Genomic DNA, 25,614 nt, shown 5'->3' with positions numbered 1-25,614 from the left:
AGTGCAACTTCCACTTAATTGTCACAGGCTCTCCTAGGAGATGTGTTTAAATCTTTTGAGGAATGTTAATGGACACATTTATAGGCATACTCAAAATATTTCTTGGTAAGGAATTTATTCCCAGGTTATAAATTCCCCGACTATGAATAGAGGCATAATGCATTTTTTCTTTTAAGATCAGTCAATTTATCCTCCAGAAAAAAAGAAGCCAACGCATTGTGGTGCAATGTGTGGGCTGTACAGATTCTAGCCAATCAACACAAAGTGCTGCTGCAGTTATTTGAAACCTAGCTACATGAACCCAGAGTATAAGTGGTAGCTAGTTAGAGCAATTCTAACAAAGCCAGATGAGCCTTTATCAACATCTATGCTTAGTTCAACAACTGAAGTATATTGAGTTCTATTTTATGCAACCATACAATGTCACCTCTTACATGAATCTTTCTAGTTAATCAACTAAAGTGCACCATGGTAGTGAAGATGCTGCTTGAAAACGTTTTTCGAATTTGCAATCAAGCTTTTTTTCAAAAAATTTAACTTTTCAGAAATTTCCTACTTGTAACTGTATCACATGTGTGTGAACTACTCCTGAACTATGTACTTAATGTATATAGATGGTTACCACACATACCAATTAACTTTCTCTAGTGTATTTTTTATTTTATCACATTCAGGATTATTACCTTACTGTTCAAGTAACAGAAAGATCAGAATGATGGATTAATGTGTGTTTCCTATATAACACAAAGCTACGTACTTGTATGTTAAGTGTCAGTGATAGTACACGGAGAAATGTACTTTTCATCATTTATGTGTGGTATAAGGTGTTGTACATGCAACATGTTTGGAGGATCTAATCAGTTGTTGTTCCAGTAAGGTCACAGATAAATTGATTGCCTTGTATTAATTCTGTTACCAATAGGAAACAATTATATTGTTTTATCAAAACATAAATGTATGAGTACACATCATGTGATCATGCATGTGTTGTACATGTGATAATAGGAAGTGACTACCTAGATAATATCATTAAGAGTTCATAATGTAAGTATATAATTAAGGGAGGTGAAAACTATTTTCCTTCTTGCTGCAGTTTCAACAGTTTATTTACTTCTTGGCGGTCTTCTTGGCAGCTGAATTCTTTGCTTTTGATGTCTTCTTTTTAGATGATTTATTAGCACGCTTGAATGCACAATAAACTCCAGTTCCTTTGGTTTGGATCAAGGTACCATTTTGCCATTCGCTTCAAGGCAAAGCGAACTTGGACCTCATATCCATCACTGGCTTCATAGTGGGCACCAATGTACTGCAGGATCTTCTGTCTGGAGCAGCCACCCTGCTCGTTGATGGAATAGATTGCAGCAGTGATCATTTCTGAGTACTTGGTATGCTGATCTGGGGCCCTGAACTTGCCCTTCATGACCTTCTTCAGCTTTTTATCAGTTTTCTTCTGATTGGTTGACATTCTTCTTGATCCACGCTGAACTTCTTCCTCTCAAATCTTCAGAGAACATAAATGAACTCATGACATTAGAAAGTCTTAATGTAATATAATGTGTGCATGTATACATTAACTGTCTTTGGTATTTGCATTGTACGATCAGTCTGTCTGTGCATATAGTGTGTTGCTTTGATGGTGTTTCTTTGAGCAAGAAATTCACTTCTAATTCACTAGTATACATATAGCTGTTGAATGGGAACCCAATTAGAGCTGCACCGATTCTGATACTTAAAGTAAAACTTGTACAAGTTTTAACAGATAGTAACAAGAGTTCATAATATTATGGGAGGGGGGGAGTATCCTACTTCAGTATAGCCTGTATAAACGCCAATCGTGAAGCTATGATGTAATACCTATAGTCACCTTTAATGTGTTAGTTGGTCAGGCTTTTGCTCAGCCTATAGCTACAAAGATTGTTGTAGGGTGGCTTCAATAAGCAAATTATTGGAGGTATCATCAACACCCAAAGTATTAGAGTCATATATCCTAGAGAAACCAGTGCTTTACTGAAATTCTTTGTGCTATTGCATCATAACTTCATGATTCGTGTTTGTACAGGCTATACTGAAGTAGGATACTCCCCCCTATAATATTATGAGCTCTAGATAATAATAATGATCATAAAAGTTTGATGTGATGAGTTCAGCTGGCCAATACAATAGAGTCACCGAAGTGCAAACCAATTCAGTACCTATAGTTAAATATTATTCTATATCTACTATGGCTTATGAAGAAGTGTAAATAATGGTGCCAGCAGAAAAATACAATTAAATTTCGATAGCTATAATAAAGCAATCACAATTAACTGCTATCTGATTGGTCTATTGGCTGTTCTATTAGAGTATATCACATGACTTCTTCAATTTGCACTTTCACACAGAACTCTCAGCATAGAATGACTGCCTGTTATCACTAGCATTCCGATGCCTCATGAAAATAGCAGTATCACCAATACCAGAATTGGTGCAGCCCTAAACTAACTGTTCACTGAGGGAAGCAAGCTACTTATTTTATTTATGGGGACTTGGTATTATTAGGGAAGAACATGCTCATTCTTTTTCACAACAGGTGATAGAGTATGACTTTTGTGCAAGTATAATTGGTACAGTAGGCAAAGCTGGTGTGTGTTTGTGTGTGTGTTTGTGTGTGTGTGCGTATGCGTATGAGCGAATTGTGACTGCTCTATTAGAGTATTTCAATTTTCAATTAATAAATAGTTCACATGCACAATAGATCCTGAATTAGTAGTAGAATTGTTCCAACTATTATTTCACGTTCCAGTGTTATTTTAGTGTAGGACCTAGATCATCTGAATATTGATTAACCGAGCTCTTAAGAGTATTTTTGCTAATGGTATTAGAGAAGTCAAACAGGATCTAAATGCACTCCAATAAAATTAATATACAATCAAGACACACAGTACTTAGTGTGTTGTACAGACCAAGAAGCTGGCATGCCACTACACTGATATAAAGTACACTGGCACTTCCATTATCCAAACACCAAATGTGCCAGTTCAGAATGGATAAATTAAGTCCATTAAAAAAGGGTGTTCACTTACTCTAATAGAACACACATCACACTCTAACAGAACAGTCTATTATTGATAGTTGAGGTATACGTAACAAGATTCAAGGTACTAGGAATATCTGTCATCTCTATGTGATACCTTTAAGCAGATTAAAAATCATTTGAAGTTATCCTAATCTATATATGATGGCTTACATGTTCCTGAAACAGTTTCACATACTGCTCCACATACTCAAGATTCAGTTGACAGAACCTCTACACAGAATTGATAGACAGTGAGATACTAACATATATTGTACTGTACCTGTCCCAGTAGACCAAGAAATTGCTATATGATCTCTCCTGACTACAGCACTCAATGATCATACTAGCAGCATCGTACTGTAGTGACAAGGAGCAAATAAAACACAACTGGTGATACCACAACTGGTGATACCACAATACAAAAGATTTCATATTTAAGATTGTGTACTGGGCAGTCAGCTAAGCCTGCCCCAAATAGTTCATAAACACACTTTAATAACTATCGTAATTCAAATTATTTTCGTGCAAAATATTTCCGTGTAAAAATATTTTTGTATGATTTATGTAAATGACTGCTCTATTAGAGTAGTTCGATTTTCGTGAAAGAAATTTTCATACAAATTTTGCATACGAAAATTATTTAACAACGAAAAAAGCAAATTACAGTAATTACAATCATTCTGTTCATCCTTGGAAGGCTCTTCCAGTCTTTAACACTTATTGGATAAAACTATTTGTAGAGGTGATAAGGATAGCTTGTGGCAGAATGAAGTACCATGTTTACTAGATTTGTGCTGCAGGGGTACTATTATTGATTAGCTCAAAAATAAGGATAAAACACTTCAAGTAGTGCAGCACTGTAGTATTACTTACTGTACAGTCTGGTTGTTAAGCGCACGTATATATTAAGCGCATATTACCTGTTAAGTGTAACTCGTTTCTTGTACTTAATCATGGTTGATAAGTACATGTTGACAAACATAAAACTCCAATGTGAGATGAAGCTATATAAGAGAAGAAATGCTAGAGGTTTGCTAATAGTGTATAGCACAAAAATTTCACTAAGTACAAAGCCAAAATACTTGCTTGTACTATACTTACTAAGCGAAGCAGTCTTCTGTAGTATGCTCCACACGAAGGATGTAGTACACAAAAACTGGACTCATAAATAAGGTACATGTATTATTGACTGCAATTCACATCACCCCAAGGGAGTGAATCCATAATAATCACAGCGAGGTTTATTTATTAGGTGCATGCGCTTAACAACTATAATGTTAATCACAATATTTTTTTGCTAACTTTTAATAGGTGTATGCGCCAAACAACCAGACTCCACGGTATTCGAGGTGTGTGTTACTACCATTTTAAACCTCCCACTGCAGGCTATTTTATATATAGTATTAATTAAACAGAGTAAGGATACAAGCGATAAAATTAATAGTGAAACAAGAGATGAATGATGGCATTACAGCACAAATCCCTACATTGGCATCTAATGACAGTTGTTTGTTCAATGCCAAAGTAGGGATTTTTTTTCCTACTGAGCTATTCTGTAATACCATCATTTATCACTTGGATCCCTAGTTCATTTATAATTTTTAAAAATACTAGTTTATTTAGTTGTTTTTTTGCTTGCTACAGCATACAGTTTTACATGTTGTGACCGCTGTATCAGAGTATCTCGAGCATAGGTGGTGGAAGAGGGGATACAAAAGCAACCCCAACCTTTTTACTGAGCATCCCCAATTGAGGAGTCACCCTAAACACATATTGAAATTTATCTCCTGACACCAAATTTTCTGGGAGGGAAGGGGAGACCCACCTAGAATTAGTATGATTCGCCCGTTGGGTGTGCTTTGCACACCTACTACTACCAACATAAATTTTGGGCATCCGAGCTCTAACATCCTTCCACCTCCTATGTCGAGTCAGTGTCCTGCCTACCAAGGGGCATGGTCACAATTCCTTGTTTTTCACCGCGGTATCATTATAAATGCAGCTAGACCATAAGTGGGTGTGGTCATTGTTTTTGAGTATGTAAAGGTGTGGTCTCCATACTCAATTGTTATTAGTAAACCTATATTGTTAATGCTCATGGTTGTGGTTTTGAAAGTTACAGGTATCTACCAGGTATCCAGCATCTTTAATAATTGTATAAACACTTTTTTGTGGCATCTAAATATGCTGCTCAAGAAAAGTGTCAATATGGAAAATTAATACCTCGATATGGTTTCATTGCATGAAGAAGACGATGACCAGAATGATTGACAACAAAAGGAAAGACAAGGAACAGATGACACACACTTGTCGGAACCCCAAAAGGCACATCTCACTGGCTAGTTATTGTGGTGTAAAATAGTAGCTGTACTCTGCTTCATTTGGCCTTCAGCCTTGCAGACGTTTAGATGGTCCGGTTGCCTGTAAGTGTTTTCTTGTTTTTAATGTTGCATATGCACTACAGTGGACCCTCTTTTAATGGACCCTCCCTGTAAAGGACACTGTACATTTAACCTCCTTATAAAGGACAGTTACTGAAGTCCCTATAGACCTTTACCAATATAATTTTACCTCTGAAAGAGGACAACCTCCTTATAACAGTAAAATTTCACCAAAATTGGTTGGTCCCAAAGTGTCCGTTAAATAGAGGTTCCACTGTAATATTATTTTGCAAAAGTGATTTTTGTCATGCAAGATGTCTCTAGGATGATTTTCAAAGGACACATTTTAGGTGGCGTACATCATTTTGGGGATGATCCCTACTTTACTACCACCACCACACTGTATGATAGCTTTATATATAAACAATGACAACACATTGCTACTTATACTTATTCTATACAAGACCTTTCTTTCACCCAAGTAATTGTATGATGTTGTACCTTGTGTTACGCGGCTAGCAAACTAATATCCGAAATTTCAATCATGTGACAGCTATTACAGTTTACCAGGACAATACTTTACTTAAATCGAGATGGAGATGAATGCTACTAGTGAGTGAGCATGAGTATTGACAAAAGTATAGTGCAGTACTATTCGAGGGTGTGACATGAATACGGTAATTCAAATTGGATTGTCATGTGTGAAACTGAGTTCTTTGATAGTGTGAAGGGATGGGAAGTGTACCATAGATTGTTTTGCTAGCCGATGATTGATGGGCCTGTCATATCCAATGAAGTGATATTGTAGTTATGAGCAATAGTTAAAGCATCTAATAGATAAATCAACTAGAGTGGAAAGTCTATGATCTGAACTAATATTGCTCAAGTATGCGAGTGAACAAATTCAAGCACTGGTTCAGAACTTGCAAAAAATTTAATCACAAAGGATGAAGATAATACAATACGGTCAGATAAATCAAGTTTGTCTGTCTGTGCATATATAGCTCTATTCTTTGGATCTCACCGATCACCACCTACGTAGTTGAGTGTATATCAAGTTGTTACTATGGCTTCTGTTTCACAAAGCAGCATAACAAACAACATACACAAAGACTTAATGTATGCAACAAATGAATTACAATATAAGCTAAATAAAGTGCTCACACAGACAACACTTTTGAAGTATGGATATTTAAATGTGTTATGTACAAACTTCTCTCTGGTGTGTACAGTACTTACTAGCCTCAGCTGGTCTTACTCTACATACACTATACGGTCATATCATTATTAGTTTTGCTCCTATAAGCGGTTACAGTAAATTGGGACTCACAGCATTACACTCATATTAACATACCAACAAGATATTAATATACAGATGTAACTGGATTTTGGGAAAACGATTCAATAGAAGTTTCGAGATACACAGTTGTAAAGAATTCAAGTGAGCATAATTTGCCAAGGATAGCAAGCATGCGTATGAAATTTACACAAAAGATGCATCAATCTATTAACTTTCAGACCACTTCCAGTGTTTGTAGCTGGTGGTAGAGCTTAAGGTTGAAAATCTGAGCAGTTGGACAAGTGAAGGTAGTATCATGAGTGCTCAAAAAGGGGAGGAGGGTGGGAAAGAGATAAACTTCAAAATGGAGGCAGACCATGACTGAAGTCCAGACATAAGATTGCAGGATTGTGCTGGCTTCTAGTGGCTAATATATAGTAAAATCAATAGAAAATTTTTTTGGCCAACATTATCAGGCCATCCACCAGTAAACCATTGATTCTTGCCAAGGCAGGCCCTTCACAAGGCCAGAAACTGCCACTTGAGCTCTCCTCCACACCACCCAGAAAAGATGTCTGTTAAAACCAGCCTGAAGAGTTTGAAAAGTACTGAGGGTCAAAACTACTAGTACGATAGTATAGCTATCCACTGGAGGTGTTAATTTGATTTTGCCTGATGTGTGATTTGGATCAGTTTTGTAAAATCTGGTCACAAATATTATTGAATTAACATACACACATACCTCTTGTCCAGGCTTAATACTCATCTGTAACATTTTGTGTGCACACTCCTCAAAACTCAAACTTGACATGATTGTGAGGTAGATAGTACATCACAGTGCCAAGGTGTTTGCCGGTGTCTCATCTTGTATATTCTCCCTCATCTTCCTCACTGGCATCTTCCTCTTCTTCACTTTACCAGAACTACTGTCTGACGATGACCAATGACCACCCAGTACATCTACATGAACAAGTGTCCATTACTTAGCGAAGCATGCTATGATAGGGTATTAGTGTGAATGTGTCATTTGCGAAAGTCAGGAGATTTTTTGAATAATCTAAATTTGTGATGTGCACTCTAGACAGGTGAATGATTTATTACACAAGTTTCACTCCATACCTGACCACACATGCATCTATATATATATATATATATGTACACACACACACACGCACGCACATACCCATGACATAACCTACACAAGTACTGTAGTGCAGCAAAAGATAGTTCATACTTGTTACTGTGACAGTGACACCACATCAAAATTTGCAGACACCATAGCCACACAACTTGTCCATGGCCCAGTTATTATCATTATCTCTTACACACCTTAAAGCCATCCTTCCTGATAGCAAACATCACTTCAATCATATACTGCACTCTCACATCCAACTTGCCATCATTGAGTATAGCTAGCTCTTAAGCTGTCGTACACACCTGAAACATCATCACAAGTAAATACACACGTACTACATAGAAAAAGTGAAACAAGCCACAAGCAATGAGTCAATTACTTTAAAATCTGTACCATAATTATGTAATTAAAATATCTTGCTGGTCAACTGGTTTCCATTCATGGTCACAAACCACAATCAATATGTTTTAATGGTTGATTTTAGGGCTGAGCGATACTGCCATTTTAGTATCACGATCGATACTAAAGGCACTATTCACGATACTGAATAGTTCACGATACTTACAAATAAGTCAATCATAGCTGGTGCCATATAGCTTATTGCTTAGCATTCCTGCAGGAAGTCCTTATAGGTGATAGCAAACTAGCCACTATCATCCTTGTTTACAGTAACAGTTATTGTAACACATGCTTTGAGGTTGTTATGGTGTTCACACCTCTCTGCAGGGGAAACCAGATGGGTGGACTTTATCATTTACAAGGATTCTTAGCCAAGTACTGCATAACAAATGGATTTTTAATGTAAGGCATGGTATCACGATAGTTAATAACAAAATATCGCGATATATCACTAAAACGGTAGTATCGCTCAGCCCTAGTTGATTTGTAAAATAATTTAATGGGATGCTCTTTCTGTATTACAAACCACAAACTATGACTATCAGTTTACTAGTGAGAATTCTCTGAATGGACAATTAGGGAATAACCATCTCGGTTATGGTACCTACTATATCACTGAACACCCAGCTGGGTAGAGCACTGAAAATCACTCCATAGTTAATGTCACTGCACAAACTTTTATTACGCTTTAAAAGGCTGCAGAGCAGTAATTCCTACCCTCAGATTGCAGTAATTATGAACACCTTGGGACTGACGACTAGTCTCCTGATTATCAAGGTGTTCTGTAGGAATACTGTGGGACCTTACCTGTCTGGTAGTCTGTATTGATTATGGCATTTGCTTTTCGTGACATAGTATAATACTGGCCTATTTCAAGTTCTATGCCATTTTTCATCATGCGATAGCATGCACAGTAGATATGTGCACAAAAGCAAAGCTTCCATCAGCCATGCAAAATGCAGCTATTGTTGCACACTGAAAAATCACTAGGGTGCCCATGTTGCTACCCAGCTATATAATGGGGACATATATACAGCTGGTGTCAACTGGGGTGGGGCTAGTAACCTTTAAGAAGAGAGGCTATAGAGCCTAAATTCCACAACAATTTCAACAGTGCTAACCAAGACAAGGATGTGAGGTATTTGCACCCTAGGAGGATTTTCCTAGCAGGATTTTCCTACACAGACTTGAGTGCCTGGGTGATGTACACAAGTGAAGTTTCTTGCTTAAGAAATCAGCAGCAACAGCTACATGCACGCACACACACACACACACACATGCACGCACACACACACACACACACACTCACGTACACACACACATACACACTCACGCATGCATGCACGCACGCACACACACACCCACACACACACACTACACTGCACATGGACACAGACACACGCACACATCACACTTACCATGCATCCCCTTGGGAGCCACCTCACTCAATTTGAGGCCACATTCCTTGAGGAAGCCGATGGCTACCTCTACACTATCATCAGTAGGATTCTCCAGTAGCAACGTCAAGATCTCTAGTGCTGTCAGCTCATGAACCTGAAGAAATAACACACTATTTTACACATCCATTATGTAGTAGTTGTTGACATTAATTTACAAACAAACTGTGATATACTAAATACCGTGCTACAGTGTAAAAAAAAATCAGTAAATGTTAGGGCTGACAGTATTGCACACTTACCACTTGCTGATTGCACAGATAAGCCAAGAAGTTGGCTGAAGCCATACACATGGTCTGGATGGTGGTTACGGTGACAGATAGGGAATATAATATAATAATTCCAAATAGTGCTCACCTTATCATTCCTTCTAAATCCTTTCTTAAAATTCACAATCACTCGCTTGATAATTAACTCTCCAACTTGTGGGAACTTGGTATTCACTATGGCAACCAGGGCAGCATACACATGTGTGAAGGTTGGAGAGGCAGACTGAGCTGTGATTATGGATCGTCCCAGTAATCCCCTGCAGTGGAACAACAGAACCACTAACATAGAATGTGATGTCACTAATTATAACAGGATACACAATTAGCTTCTAAAGATTTTGTCAAGGAAAAGTAAACATGAGTTTACAATATTTTACAGTAGTAACAATTCTTACCTTCCTCTGATAATGTTCTCTTGAAATAATTATCTCTCTCACTACGGTACATTGGCAATGTTGGACACGTTAACCTGTCAACAACATGACAACCAATAAACACCTGACCATTATGCCTGGTGATGCATATTGTATAAATATGGATCAAAAACTGGACCAGCCATTTCATGGAATTAAACATGTACAGGAAATTTGCTACCAATGGTAAAAGTGGTTGGGAAATGAGCAACCATTATTCCTTTCACTACAATGCTGTACACACCTTATTCACTAGACCATTAATACTCTTCTTCAGAGCCTCCCATGCTATTCGTTGATATGCTTCACTGCAAAAGAGGACGGGGATAACATGACATCACAAAAGATCATGTGATGCTCACCTGTTCTTGTCTGTTATCTGTTCTTGCATCATCCGAAGTCTAGCTGGTGGAACGTATGCTCCTCCTGGTGGGGAACAACATCCATAGAGTGCAGAAAAGTAGCTCGTACACTTGTAGATGTACCCAGGTTATTTTTTTGAGGGAATTTTGTATTTGCAAATGACTGATACACCACTAAATTCTAGGGGGTAAACGTTCACAAATTAGTTCCCAGCTTTAAATTAATAATGTACTGAATAATTACCTAGCAACAAATTTATAAATAAGATTTTCATGAACAGAACATAGATTATAAAAATCCACGTCACCCTAATGTAGTGCATGTATTTATGTATGTCAACAGGAACCAACATGAATGTTTAGAGTGTTACTTGACATGCGAGGTGCATGTGATCTACATGATCCATTGACATGTATAAGGTGCTACATGTATGTATGTACAAATCACGTGTATCTACCATGCATGTTACATGAGGGAGATGTTACACATAGGGTGACATCGGACACGCTTTAAGCGCTGCTAAAATAAATTATACTAAAATCTACTTTAATAGCGTGGAGTAAACGGTAGTGAAGCAGTGAGGCATCGTCATTTCTGTTTATGATTACATACATGATCAGTCTGATGAAGTTATACATGCAAAAAAGTGGTTTGGTATTTTCACCCAAAACCTAAGCGCTTTTGCAAAACAAAGTATATCTCCTTAAAACTTACGTGAAGAGTAATCTCTGCCTCAGTCTACCCCATCGTTTGCTTATTTTGTATTGCGACTATTAAGGGTCACGTGAAATACCAAATAAAACTATACAATTAAGGGGCAATAAGTTTAGGTGGCGCTTAAAGCGTGTCCAACCTCCTCTGGGGTGACATGCACAAAGCATAGTTTAGGTGTACTTCATGACTTCACTAATAAGACCACCTCATTACCCAAGTTACAAAGTGTCCTTATTAACAAGGTTCTCCTGTACCTGTCCTCATTACAGGGTTGTCCTCTTCTTCTTTGCAGGATGGGCTGGATCAGGTCATTCCATCTTCTCTTCTGCTGAAAGTCTCTGTTCCTTCTCTCTTCTGGGATATGTTATAGGCTGGAGTGGGTCGTCCTCTGGGGGACGTCTCTTGTTGGGACTTATGTGACGTCTTAGAGGTGAACGTGATCTTGAATGACTTCGTTTCCTTTGACGTTTTTCATGAAATGGAGACTAGTGTAGAGCAACAGACAACAATGAAAATCAAATAAGAGTACAGCAACGATGTATGCAGTCTTGTAACAATTTTATATCAGACTGAAGAATTAAGTTACTCTTCCAAGCTGGAGTGAAAATGTAGCGAAAGTAGCATACGAGAATGAACAATATGACAAAGCAAATATTTGGATAAAGCAACTAAAAATTATGTGGTTAGTGAGGTAATAGTGTAAGCATGCAATTGTAACCATCACAAGCATATGCAGTAAATTATGGATTAACCACTAAGGACACCATATGGTGTCCTCATGCAATAAACCCGACAGTGATAGCAGGAGCTTATAAGCGCCAAAGGCGCGAAGGAGCGTAACACTCAGGATATAGCTGTGTTCTATCTTTTGTTAATGAAACATGTCCTTATAAAGAGAGCAATAATTTCCTGGGCTGTGCTTGGTTATGTTAACAGGTGCTAGCAGTTAATATGCAGCCATAGAGTGTCAGTAATACTGGTAGGGTAATTAAAAGAATTATTTCAACACAGCTCTGTTTCTGGTCCTCAGTACAGCACAGAGAGCTTACAAAACATATGGCTACTTAGTTCATTGTTAAGAGTTGTTCAGTCTCTTTTAGTTTACAAATAGCACACAAGTACTTAGACTCATCATGGCTTCCTTTGAAAATTAACAGCTTAAAAGTGATGATGCAATAAACCACTGAGTAGCAGTGAATATAGGATGAATGCCCTACATGGACTGAGGTTTAAGTAATTAGTCAAATGTTGGAACCACTAGTATCACGCTCCTTAAGCTCCTGGTGATAGTGACTTACAATAAACGTGCTATAACATTCTTCATATGCATTAAACCAACTAATGTGCCTATCCTGAAATGGGCATGCCCTTAAAAACTTGACAACATGGGTAACCAGACAATTTGTACACTTGCATGTATGTTACATAATTGCCTGTTCATCTGTGGCATGTTATCAGTTTACTAGCAAAACAATAACCAAATAGTCTACACAAGGGGAAAGAGAAGAAAAGGTAAGAGGTAAGTTACAAGTTTGTAATACAACTTCTTTGTCAGACGGATTCAGGCCATACTTGTATTTGCACATGCATAGTTGTCACTTTGATTATAAATAGATTCACAGTTTTTACTGAATTGCAAGGTACATTAGAACACAGTTTGTTAATGGTAGAACCTGCTCACAAAGCTGATGACCCGATTTTAGTGATTTATGGTTTTATTACATTCTTGTGGTTGCCCTTGTGTAAACAGTAGTGATACTCTTTGGACAATAGTATAGGCATTTCATGCTTAGATTTTGACCTAATTTAGTAGTGATGGGGTAACCTTGTGGTTAACAAACTACAAAATGAAAAGTTCACCACCAAAGTTTGTCTTTATACCTTGTACACAACACACGCATGCTATATGTATGCACACAAAAACACTGCAAAATGTATGCACACACATTATACATCTACTCACCCTCCTCCTGAGAACTGTGTCTCTACTTGGCAGGTCCATGTCTCTATGACTACAGCAAATTATCAGCAGATGTCATGAATACGTATAATCACCGATTCTTTTATCGTATTATAGTAATAGTTCCCAGCTAAGCTGGATCTCATTACAACTATAGCCTAAGTGTTTGTTCCGATCACACTTCACTTTTACCGAGAGGCAATTAATTAGAACTGTCTTCGTATTTTTCATGCAAGTAAGCGCGAATAACATTTGCGCGCCAAACCGAAATTCGCGCCAAGTTCAGAGCGAGATTGGGACCAGTCTCTGTTGACAGGTAGCAGAGCAGTTATTGTACCTGAATGTTAGAATGTGCCGCACCTGATGTGAACTCTCGGCCAAATCTTTATTGTAAGTCGTTTGTGTATTATTCCGTGAGTACAGTCGTAGTTGTATCCCTGCAAGGTTTTATTACTCGCGCAGTCATGGCATGTTACGCACGCATATGCGATATGGAGTGGGTCCGTATTGTATTGGGAATCAACCTCTCTCAGCCATGCTTGGTTCTCGATCCACCAATCTTATTTGGACCACAACATAGTTATCATACACGTTGCAAGGACAGCTTTGCTACAGTGACTGCATAGTCTACCACCTCGTACAGGCTTTACCTAGGCCCTCCAGCTAGCGCCTAACTGGTAAATAAAAACAAACAAAAAAATTTTTTTTCGCCCAATTCTGCTCGGTTTCGAGCTCTGTTTATGCATGCATGGGTATGAAGTGTTGTGGAAACCGTCGAGCTAAGCCTTGGAATCACAAGAAATTTTCAAGTGGCACAGATGTAATTAAGGCCACTCCAATTTGTTTTTATGTTTCTGGTCATTTGAAGTTTAGTTTTAGATGCGGGCAGGCGGAATTCAGCAACAAAGCAACAATGAAGTGACAGCTCAGTTAGAGCATTTTTGTGTTGAAACCATCATAATAAATGAGACATGTATATACATTTACAAATTCAGTAACCCTCGGTCACATGCGACCACAAGGCTGGTGATCAAGTGATACCAACGTGGGCATGGCAAGGGAGAAAAGTAATTACAATTACAAACAAAAACAGCAATTACGAAACAAAACAAAAATATTAAATTACAAGTACATTATCACAACCACTCTCGGCAATCCCTTGCCATAAAAATCCTCTGGGATGCAGTCATACAAACCTTCGAGGCATCATCCAGCATCCGTCGAACCAGTGACCTTGTGATATTGATGTCCTTATCAATAAAATGTAGTACATTGTAAGTGTTAGTGACTGAAAATTGCTGGAAGTGACCTAAAACGCTGATCTCAAGAGTCTCATAAAAGTTGGTAACATTTAACCGATCTAGCTCTGATAGAATTTGGTGGTATTCAGCCTTATTTTGTTTGCGAGATCTAGCCTGCTCAAGATGGTGGGCACTGTCCAATGGACATGTCAGTTCAAATAAAAGTATACTAGAAGTGACGGTATTATGGATAACAATGTCTGGTCTAAAGGGGGTCACAATCACATTAGGTGGAAGTGTAGATGGGGGTGACTCACTGGCTCGCAAGTTAGGAAGGTCAGCATAAACCCGGATATAGGGCAAGTCAATGTAAACCCCGATGAAACTGTCGACCAAAGACCGAATGACTAAATCATGCCGATAAGTGTACCTTTCCTGAGATAACGCAACCGGACAGCCCCCCAAGACATGAGCAGTAGTCGGACGTGAGGAATCACAAAGTACACATTTTGCATGACACTGTATATTCCACCTTCGCAAATTCATGGCAGTTGGCAGAGTGTCCGAAGCCGCCCGCAAAAGAAATGACAGCTGACCAGGATGCATACTGGATAGTAATCGGTTCCAAGTTCGACAAGAGGTCTCAAGCTCGGCAGAGTCTGCAAACTTGCACTGAACAGAAAGTGTTTGAAGATGATCCTCAGAGATAGATTTAACCTCGCTAAGTAGCTGAGTCTTAGCTGTCACATACAATGATCTCGCAGTAGGTAATGAAGAGAGTTGCTTCCTGGCTGTGGATAGGATGGAATAATCACAATCCTGAAATTGCAGAAATTCTTGCCCTAAATGTAGATGCACGCCGAGCTCTTGGAGCTTAGGGTCTGAGGAAGCACTGATACATGACAACAAGCTAATCTTGGCCTCCCTTGTAACATTAGATACACTTGGGCAGCATATCCCCGGGTAATAAAGGACTACACGTGTTGCACTTCTTGGTAGATGTAGCCATCTTTTCAAGTAGCGAGTAGCCATAGACTCCATCTTCGATATGGCAGTAGGTGTAACTGCATCCACACTAAGGTGGAAACGCAACAGTGATAAAATGTAGTTTCGATAAATCCAAAGTTTGTATTCTCCACGTATGCGCAGGGTGTCAGTAGCTGATAGTAATCCTGTTATCCGGCCTACCATACGTTTATTAGCAGATCTCTTTGTAGCACTTAATGATACACCAATAAGCTTTCCTAAAAACTTTGTGCCGCCTTCAGTAATTGACCTTGTAACACCTTTAGATAAAACTATTCCTTTCTGCAAACACTTAGAGCCGTCGAATAGGTACGATATACACTTCACAGGTTTGAAAGATAGATCCAAGTCACATGCTCTACGGTCAACTGTTTGAAGAACACTAACATGTATATCAAAGTTATCAGAAACCAACGTAACATCATCAGCATAACCCATCACTGAATGCTCACTGGAGTTAACTACTTTCAATGAAGGCCTCCATTTAGCTTTACTGGTGACCGGATCTGTCTCAAGAGGAACGAATTTCCTAGCTCTTTTAGAACAGGGTAGCCACTGCGTCCTATTGAGATCAACTGTTTCATATACCACTTGTCCATTATCCTCACTATACACAATCTTACAAGATCCATCTGTGTAGTACTCATCAACATAAGCTTTGTACCATCCTGGCAATTCTCCATTGTCTTCAGTCCATTTTATATACACATAGTGATTTACTGATTGTTCTATTAGAGTATATCGATCTGTGCTATGCACTATGCCCATTTCTTGCAGGTTTTCACTGATAAAAGCAAATTATGATACTTCAGCAGTTTGATTTAGCATCTTTGTTGCAGCCCAATATTTGTTTCTGAAATCTGGCTTTTTAAAAATAATCTGATGCGGGCATTTTCCCAATGTATTTCTGAAATTTCACATTCTCCAAAAAAGGATGCGGGCGGTGGACCAGAAACATAATTACCAATTGGAGTGGCCTAATCTTGAAGGTGATTCATGCAATAATCTCAATCCTTTACAGTGGTGAGCTGATTCAACACTGAGTTATCCCCGGCTCTCGCAATTACCTTGCCATTCCAGCCACTTCAGTGCCTTCAGAGCAGGCCTCAGTGCTGCAAGTAACGTTGTAAATATCAAATGATCCTGTCTTTTACTAGATAATGTAAACATGCTAGTCTTTGGCAGCCAACTTAAAGTAACTGTCTGACTGAGGGGTAGGTAATGAGCCTAGATCGTCGATGAAATTTCAAAGATGACTGTCCATATTTCACAATTTTCAGTGTCAAGTATCTCCATAAAATTCAGTAATTTCAAAATTACTAATTCCGTAAAGCTTAGACTCCGTAAAATTCCATAAATTTTTGTTACATCTTAGATCATTAAATTTCGTCTTTCAAAACTGCACAGATTTCAGGCAATGTTTCATCTTTCAGAAATAATTTCAGAGATCTACGAAATTTCAGGTCGTTACCTATCCCTCGTATCTAACAGAGGGACAGTATTGAGTATTCACACTAGACTCTATCATATAATTATGTAAAATTGGTTGTTGTACAATGAACATTTCTCACTTTCATTTTGATCATGATAAAAAAAACACACACACACAAGTGTGTGTGCAGGGATTTTTCTAGAAAATAAATTCGGGGGCAAAATTCCTCTTTGTGTGCTTACATCATGCAACTGTAGCAGCTTCATATCCTCAGCTATGTAGTATCATGATGGTATTCATAATCGTGAATACTACTATTGTCCATGCTTACTGTGGGGTTTGTGTGAGCATGGAGAGGTGTGAGAGTGGTCCATGGCCTTGGGAACCACCCCACTGGCCCGATGCATTCAGTAATCGCTGAGCCGTTTTTTGAATTTGTCGATGAGTAGATTTTCAGCAGTTTTACAACTCCAGGAATTAATCCTGCTTGTAACTAAACACTCACTTATTTTATACTGTATGTAAACAGGCCACTATCACTGCGGTACGTTGTTCATAAACATGACACATATTATGGTTCTCAAGGAGATGAAAGAATTTTGTTTACATCTTATAGCTGCCTAGATGATGCTGCCTCTGCCAGTATTTTGGCTTTTAGGATAAATCTTTCTGTCTAGGGATTGTAAAGAGTGGACCACTGTTATAGAAAAGTACATATTATTGTAGCTTAATTTTTTTGTTTTGTTTTGTCTTCCTTATCTTTTTTCTAGAGGTGCACTGATATAAATGTTGATATCAGTATCGGTATTTCACTTAAATACTGTAATTGTTCAGCTTTTTGTATGCTTGATCTTGTAGGTTTTAAACCAGGCATGCGCCGAAGGCCGGCTGTGGGCATACACCTGGTTTACTGAAATTGTTTTCGTGAAAGTGTGTGTGTACCTATCTATCTACCTATGTTTGTCTGTACGCACCCACGTGAGCAAAATCGTTAATGGTAAAAGCAGTTTTTACATAAGAAGTAATAGCGAATGAAGTGTGTATTAACTTACACACAGGTAAACTTTGTTCTGAGGTGGTTTCTTTTCGGCGGTCTGAAATACGGGTGTGGCGATTTTCCTCAGACCTTGTGAATTACCTTCCCTTCGGGTTTTACAGGCATTTAACAATTGAGAAACAACTGTGCAGGCCTCGTAGACTACCAGGAATAGCCTATCCTTCGAGTTGGAAAGGAGGCGTATCCCCAACATACACGAACAAAAATGAAGAGCAGCTTGAGGCTTTGTTGAGAGATTTGTGGGAAAAAACACTATAGTCAATCTATAAAACAGTTTAGAAGATACTTCTGTGCATAATATGTTGTTAACAGCGGTTTGTTTAACAAGCGCTTCCTTAGCAGTGCATAGCAACGTAATTGAAGAATTATAAAAAATTCATGAATTATGAAATCCGAATTATGTATTATTGCACAACAATGCAGTAGTAATATATAGTTGGTTAATTCCAGATGAGTTAGCTAGCCTGGTTTTTAGAAGTAGCACAACATCAACTTGTTTTTTTTGTTGTTGTTGTTGTTTTTTTTAAATAAAGGTTACAAACCTACACTATTACATTGAAAACTGAGTCACAGGTCAACTGGAGCACACTTTATGTAGTGGCCTTGTGAAGACCGGGCTCCTCTCTGATACATTGTATGGTTGATCGAAGTAAGCAAACAGATAGTCGACACCTGACTCAACCCAATACTGATGCATAAGGTTCCTTCCATTTCTCAGACAACAGTCTCTTGTAAAATATGGTAGCTTCATGACTCATTCCTCTGGTCGTAGAGAACACTAAAGGTGCGAAAGTACTGTGTTCCACTTCGCGGATGCATAACTCATAAGTTCTCTTTTTTTCATAATGGCCGCCCCAAAAGCCATTGATGGAAATGTCTAATCATGCACCACCATCCTGAGTGTTTGCAGTTTTAAATTGAAAATTTCATCATTTAGAGGCTGCAGATTAGGTTCAACCTCTACATTGTGACATACTTCAGATAACAATTCAGTGGTGAGGTCTCTTACTTCATTATGATGGATGGATGGAAATCCACCCTTTAAGCAATTCCTTTGAGAGGGAGGACAAATTCATAGTTTTTGATTGTTTAATTTCTTGCTTACAAGAAAACTGACTGCATCGAATGTCTGCAATGTAGTGCTGTGAGTAAATCATTAGACTAAAGATGTGAACTGCCTTACAGTGACCAAGATTCGATTTCTGCTTATTCTTTTTTCTTTACTCAGACCTTTTTTTATAGCACCTTTTTCACATCTTTTTTTTCTTTTTACAAAAACCTTTTGGCAACCACCTTTTTACCTTTTTTGTTATAACATTTTTTGTAACGTGTCCATACTGAAAACCTTTTATATTCAGATGTAACCAACACTAAAGAATATCGGTATTGGTAGTTTTGAGGCTAATTATATTGGTTATCAGTACAGGTAAAATCCCATATCAGTGTACCTCTACTTTTTCCCCTTGTCATACCCACAATAGTTCCATATGTGTTTGTGGTCACATGTTGCTGACATGCTTATAATATTCCTTTGTTGTATATATTTTCATCACTAATAATGACTTTCTCTTGATGAATTTTGAAAATTAGTAGCACACATGCAGTGGGTGGTTTATTGAACTGACCACCTAGCTCTACTTGGGAGTGGCTTAATTTTTGTGGATTAATTTAAGTGGTTTAGACATTGATCTCTACTCACACAACTTGTACAAGGGCTGTAAAATATTTAAATTTCATGGACAAGATGTCTGCAAAATCCTGAGGTCTACATAACAAAATTATCATTCAGCACGCTGAAATGAGTATGAATAACTAGCTATCATTGCAGATAAACCTCTTCAGCAATAAAATAACATGTTGTGAAAAAATACCTTAAATATTTTTGATGTTCTTTAAGCATGTATATATTCTGTTGAATAAACACTGAAGCCTTTTTGAAGGAGCAAGGTAAAGGCTGAGAGCTGAGAGGCCATTTCTACATTTTTACAGTATAGATATGCCAATTTGTTCACATTCTCAAGCTTCAAAGTTGGCTTCATCCATCTGATCACAGAATCAAATGATATCAATTTCAAGTGCCATGTGTGGTGGAATTGTACTTAGCAATATGTCGTAGGCTATGACTTGTGACCGATCTCCTCCTCTTACACTCCTAATTAAGTAGTATCATGTGGCCAGATTTCTTTCAGTTGGGGAGGGGGGTGGAGATTGAAGCATTTCCCACCCTCAGTTGTTCTGTGCAGTTTTAGGTGCAATTCTGTTGCAAATGCTGAGAAAAGAGTTGTATGCTCATTGGGTAGCAAAGTTCCAGGGTTTATTTAAACTACTTGAACCCCACATTTTTGTCCAACAATTTTGCATAATTTTACCTCACAACTTGCATGCAAATAGCACCTTCATTGCAGAACCCGTTGGGCTCACGTGGAATATTTTTTGAACATAGCAAGTTCTTTTGCTTGCATACATGCATATTGTGACCCCATCTCCACTGCACTTCAATTGCAATTTCATGAGAGCTATCCCATTCATGACCTTTACAATAGACAGTGCAGTAGTCCTTTGAATTGTCTAGTGTTGTACCAATTCCCACTTTTTAGGGAAAACTGATATCCGATATATGTTTTACCGATAGTTAACCAATACCCGATTGTAGGTCTCTACAAGTTACACTTGTGCATACTCCACTAAAAGTAGAGCTAGTAAAGCCAATGCTGTGAGATTGTGTACTTACCTCAACTCGAAGTTGCTAGTCAAACAAGTGGGCTAGGGCCCGACCCATCACTGTTTATCTTTGTGGTTACCACAAAACATAAACAAAGTACTTAAGTACATACCAGAGCCTTTGACACCTGCCCTGCAGCTGCTGCATGAAGCTGAATAGACTAATAATCACGTGAAGGTCATCTGGTGACATTAGTCCCAACTTCTTGGCCCAGGAAGTGTGCTGTAATAAAGCAAATACCTGAAAAATTAGTATAATAGTTGTGTAGAGGTCTTTTGTTTTTGTACATCAAGTGTTAATTGGCATTTTATTAGTCACACCACCAGCTTTATGCTCTTTTGAGCAACTGGAAAGTTTCTTCATTTGAATATAAGCATGAATAAGCGCAAGAAACTCATTTGTAGCAATATTGCACTAGGGCCAAGAAAGTGGACCAAAGTCACCAAACAACCTTCACATGATAGAACGTGTGGGCGGCTGGGGACGGGACTATTAAAATAGCAAGACCAGAATAATTTACGTTTTCAGCTTAACATGATAAGCAATAAGTCGCAAATAACTCGTTACCCTTTTGTAGGAAGAAGTGCCACAACTGGGGGCTGCAAAATACAGATAGATTGTTCCAATACATCAATTATCTAGTTTGTAAACAAAACAATACAAAAGCATATACATACAAACATTCATCAATCATATTAAACAGACAAAAAATGGAGGGTCCTTATTACTTTGGTTTTGTGTCTTTATTCAGCCTGGGAATACACAACACCGACTTCATTGGGGAACCACGATGGTCCTGTAAGAGAACATATCTGTAAATCACAGTAGTGCTGAGCAGTTTTGATATTTAGTTGGATTTGGGTCAGCTGTTTATAAAAGATGAGACTTTGTTGTTTACCCATTACAGCTGGCAAAATTGTCTGAAAGTAGTTTGGAAAAGTAGTGACCGGGCTGTTATTAATGCACCTACCGTTTGTGGTGATTTAGGTGTTTCTTGCTGTGGCACACTCGGTTGCACACTGTGTGGTTGAGGTAACTCGTTTTCCTTGTTTTCATCATCTGTAAAATTAATATGAATGTAGTATACAGTACTAGTGTTCAACAAAGTGAAACAGTGGGGGGGATAAAGCATGTGCTGTGACTGTCGTCACATTATTACAATTCAAACTGATTTGTAAAAAAGCAACACTACAGTCGCTATTAGCTTGACACCAGCTAGGTGCATGCATCTCCACTAGTATATACACTTTACAACAGTTCACTTATTTGCTTGCAATGTGCACTACACGTCACTATACTACCCCTTACTGTATTTCAGAGATTTGGTGATATCCATTACTAGAGCTATGTCGGCCAATTTATAAAAAATTATCTTTAATAGACTGAACAGAGTGGCTTTCATCCCACTCTGCATAACCCAGTGTTTAAGGCATTGAAATTTCTGCTCCCGATATGATCCTTTATAATCATGTTGTATTTCTATTATAGTGGCATCGGATAGCTGCAGATAACGAGCCAACTGCTCCCATTCCCGAAGTTTGGCAGCCACCATTTGAATGGTAGGATCATCATTTGCCAAAGGCCTGTCCCTGACATCTCTTGTGTACTCTTGGAAGTCTCTCTCAGCTGCAGAGAAGATAAACAAATTAAATACTCACTATTTTCATTCATATTGTGTGCTATTCATGCAGATTGTATTAGTACTTACGTTTGCTCATTATATAACTGCACTGCGACGTCAGTGTTACTTTCTGCAATATTGTACGGGGCGGTTTGTTGCCGAACCCGAAAAAAGGGAATTTCTAACTTTAGCGCCATTTATATACGCAGGCGCACGTGCCAGTAAATTTCCGTGCAAGGCTAGTTGTAAGTGTCTCAGATGTGTTCTGTACAGTAGTGTGCTCAACTGTGATCTGATATGGAACGTAAAGAAAGATGAATGTAAAATCAGGTGGTGGTTATTAATTAGAGTTACGGAAGGGTGTGGTCAAATGTAATGGTGTAACCGCGAAAGAGGGAGGAGCTGTTTTAGCACAAACAGCAGGACGAGAATTCGTAGGCAAGTGGCTACATTTTATTCGATGACTGAGTACAAGTGGATCCAGACTGTCAAGCGATCGATTATCGTAACTTGTTTATTCACTGTAGCTTGTTTAGCAGGGTATAGTGTACTCTAGCCAAACACTTGCTAATGAAGGACTGAGTGGAGTGTTAAGTGTCTTCAGTGCTAAGTAGCTCAGCGACTCACAAAACCGAGCACAAAACAGTTCTAATAGAAATGACTCGCGTTCAGCTGCACCTGTAAGAATATTAAATTCCACAGTACCAGTTAAGGATGTTAAATATCTCCACCTGGTAATGGGTGGAACAACCAGCGAGTGGCACTGGAGAATGCTATTGTAATGGAAAAGTTGTTAAACAGGACACTACTGGTACACCCGATGGCACCACATGATAAAGGAGCACTCAGTACTAAGAGCTGGAGCTAATCCTGGGTATGTGGCGTACAATCATTTAGAGCAGTCAGACCTTGTGCCCTTGTCTGCCTTTGTTGACTTGTCTCTGTTATCGCAGTTAATACCGGTACAAGTACCTCTCACCAAAAATTTTATAGAGGCTAACTTGGAGGAATATTTGTCACAGTGTTGGGTTTGGATATTGGATGGACCAGAGACCTGTCACTAGTGAAGAAGTTGTCATGTTTAAGAGACAACACTTTCATCCCTTTAACATTTGGCGCAAGAAGTGCCCCAAGGAACAGAAGTTTGCAAACCATTCATCAGTGGCAATAGTAGAGTATTTAACAGACTACATCAACGACACTTCAGATATGCTGTACTTTGAGCAGGGAACTTTGTTTGGTATTCATATCAGATTTGTCAACCTCAGTGATGCCATCATGGCACAGCAGTGGGTCATTAAACACTTCAGGTATGGACCAAGTGTACATGCTATTGTGGATAAAATTGTTAGAAGAATTGGCTCTGAGTTTAATGCCATTCATGTTAGAAGAACAGATCACCCAGCTAGGAAGTTTCCTGTGGACTACTGGCTTGCATCACTGGAGACTGCTAACTGTACCACTGATGTTCCACTGTATGTAGCAACTGATGAGAGAGATAGGAGATATTTTGATCCATTTAAAGAGAAAGGATACAAGTTACATTGGGCATCAGACTTTCACAATTTGTTGCATTTTGACGTTTCACCAGATGTTGTTAAAGATTTCACTAGCATACATGAACAGTTGTTATGTGAGCAGGCAGCTAAGTTTATATTGCCACTCCAGGATCCACATTCTCCATTCTGATATTGCGGAACCAGAATGAGATTGAAATTGAAGGCGGTTTGATGATGAATTTACTCCACGTGTTTTAGATTGGACACCAAATGACAGGTGTATGACATCATACCCACAAGGTACAATCATTGATTGTTGTGTGTTTCTGCTTGTAAGTACAAAACAAGTCAACACTTTCTATACAAACAAGTTGATGTTATGCTACTTCTAAAAACCAGGTGCTAGTTGCATGACTGGAAATATATTTTAACTAAGCTTCTGTTTTGTAATGATGCAGTTGTTGTAGTTTCGGATTTTGTGAATTATTTTGTAATTTTTTAATTACATTGCTATGGAAGTGCGATTCAAACAAACCGCTTTCAGCAACTTATTGTGCCCAGTAACTTCTCAACTGTTCTTTAATTTGTCTATAGTGTTTTTTCCTGCAAATTCTCTCTACAAAACCTCAAGGCTACCTTTCATTTTTGTTCGCGTACTTAGGGACACGCCCCTTTTCAAGTCAAGACTCAAGATTCGCATTTCCTAGTTGCCTAAGAGGCCTGATATGGTGTTTTTCAGTAGTTAGATAAAAGAAGAACCCAATGGGAAGGTAGACACTACACCCATATTTCAAACCGGCGAAAAGAAACTGCCTCATTGCAAACCTCAAGTTTAATATGGGCTTCATTTAGTGAATTAGTGTTTAATTTTTATAGACTGACTGCTTTTACGACTTGCTCACGTGGGTGCATACGGACAAATATAGATAGGTACACACACACACGTTTTTACAACAACAATTTCAGTAAACCAGGAACACATTCACACTAGTTTTTATCCAGGTGCATGCTTGGATAAAAACTAAAGTATTAGCTGCTTTCCAACTATTCCAAATTTGGTTGTCATGGTTATTGTATCCATGGCACAAACTACGTGGTTTATGTCATTTAAACTGGATACTGTGATTTGATTGGCTCTACCACTACCGGTCATCAGACCCTTATATAAAAGCGAAGGGATGGCTAGCCACGACCCTCACAAGCCTTCTCTGCACAACATGCTGCTTTCCTAGCCACTAAACAAACTATAATACCTGGCACTATAATATTATATGATTTGCTCCTCTCATCTGGTGTCTTATGAACTAACATAGTATTGTGTAACTCCTTTGTAAACATGTAACTGTTACATAATTTGCTAAAGTATGGATTTTGTTTACTTTATCCATTTTTTGTTTGTTTGTTTCAGTTGCTTCTATTAATGTGGATTTACATCATGGTACAGCTGTTTGCTGAGCCATTTCACAATGTCATGTTGATGCCAAGTCCTCCAAAAGGTCATCTGTGGATGATGCTGCCAGCAAACTAACAGAATATTGTGTTTGAATTTTTGTGTGGATACCAATGATAATGCTGAAGAATAAAAATTGCA

The 25,614-nt window shown here is 38.4% G+C and overlaps 3 protein-coding genes and 1 long non-coding RNA gene across 12 annotated transcripts; 2 read left to right on the top strand and 2 right to left on the bottom strand.

Annotated features, from left to right (window-relative positions):
• Positions 1-907: 907 nt before the first annotated feature.
• On the bottom strand, positions 908-14,101 carry LOC136245401 (pre-mRNA-splicing factor CWC22 homolog). 9 transcript variants are annotated; one of them, XR_010695833.1, is made up of 13 exons: positions 13,429-14,099; positions 11,720-11,950; positions 10,751-10,931; positions 10,633-10,696; positions 10,371-10,444; positions 10,064-10,232; positions 9,949-10,002; positions 9,668-9,803; positions 8,045-8,152; positions 7,458-7,675; positions 3,336-3,412; positions 3,227-3,286; positions 908-1,501 (listed from the first exon to the last, which is right to left on the bottom strand). XR_010695833.1 is itself a non-coding variant. In XM_066036925.1 (12 exons), exons 6-8 carry the CDS (start codon positions 9,997-9,999, stop codon positions 8,115-8,117), a joined length of 225 nt encoding a protein of 74 aa, XP_065892997.1. In that variant the 5' UTR covers positions 10,000-10,002; positions 10,064-10,232; positions 10,371-10,444; positions 10,751-10,931; positions 11,720-11,950; positions 13,429-14,094; the 3' UTR covers positions 908-1,501; positions 3,227-3,286; positions 3,336-3,412; positions 7,458-7,675; positions 8,045-8,114. The 9 variants fall into 9 exon arrangements, 3 of the variants coding, with proteins under 3 accessions (XP_065892997.1, XP_065892999.1, XP_065892998.1); XR_010695834.1 differs by having other exon boundaries at positions 10,751-10,814; positions 13,429-14,098; XR_010695835.1 differs by lacking the exon at positions 10,633-10,696 and having other exon boundaries at positions 13,429-13,477; positions 13,521-14,098.
• On the top strand, positions 13,651-22,660 carry LOC136245402 (uncharacterized). Its single transcript, XR_010695838.1, has 2 exons — positions 13,651-13,815; positions 22,392-22,660. It is a non-coding gene; the product is annotated as an uncharacterized lncRNA (long non-coding RNA).
• Positions 21,519-22,729, bottom strand: LOC136245400 (uncharacterized). The gene is made up of 4 exons (XM_066036923.1): positions 22,612-22,729; positions 22,212-22,529; positions 21,874-21,962; positions 21,519-21,699 (listed from the first exon to the last, which is right to left on the bottom strand). Exons 1-4 carry the CDS (start codon positions 22,619-22,621, stop codon positions 21,628-21,630), a joined length of 489 nt encoding a protein of 162 aa, XP_065892995.1. The 5' UTR covers positions 22,622-22,729; the 3' UTR covers positions 21,519-21,627.
• Positions 22,705-25,614, top strand: LOC136245399 (uncharacterized). Its single transcript, XM_066036922.1, has 2 exons — positions 22,705-24,323; positions 25,432-25,614. The coding sequence occupies exon 1, from the start codon at positions 23,566-23,568 to the stop codon at positions 24,211-24,213; it is 648 nt and encodes a 215-aa protein (XP_065892994.1). The 5' UTR covers positions 22,705-23,565; the 3' UTR covers positions 24,214-24,323; positions 25,432-25,614.

Source organism: Dysidea avara, chromosome 15, assembly GCF_963678975.1.
Source record: "Dysidea avara chromosome 15, odDysAvar1.4, whole genome shotgun sequence".
In the NCBI taxonomy this organism is placed as follows: domain Eukaryota; kingdom Metazoa; phylum Porifera; class Demospongiae; order Dictyoceratida; family Dysideidae; genus Dysidea; species Dysidea avara.
Note: the sequence above shows the minus strand (reverse complement) of the source record. Positions and strands in the feature narration are given on the sequence as shown.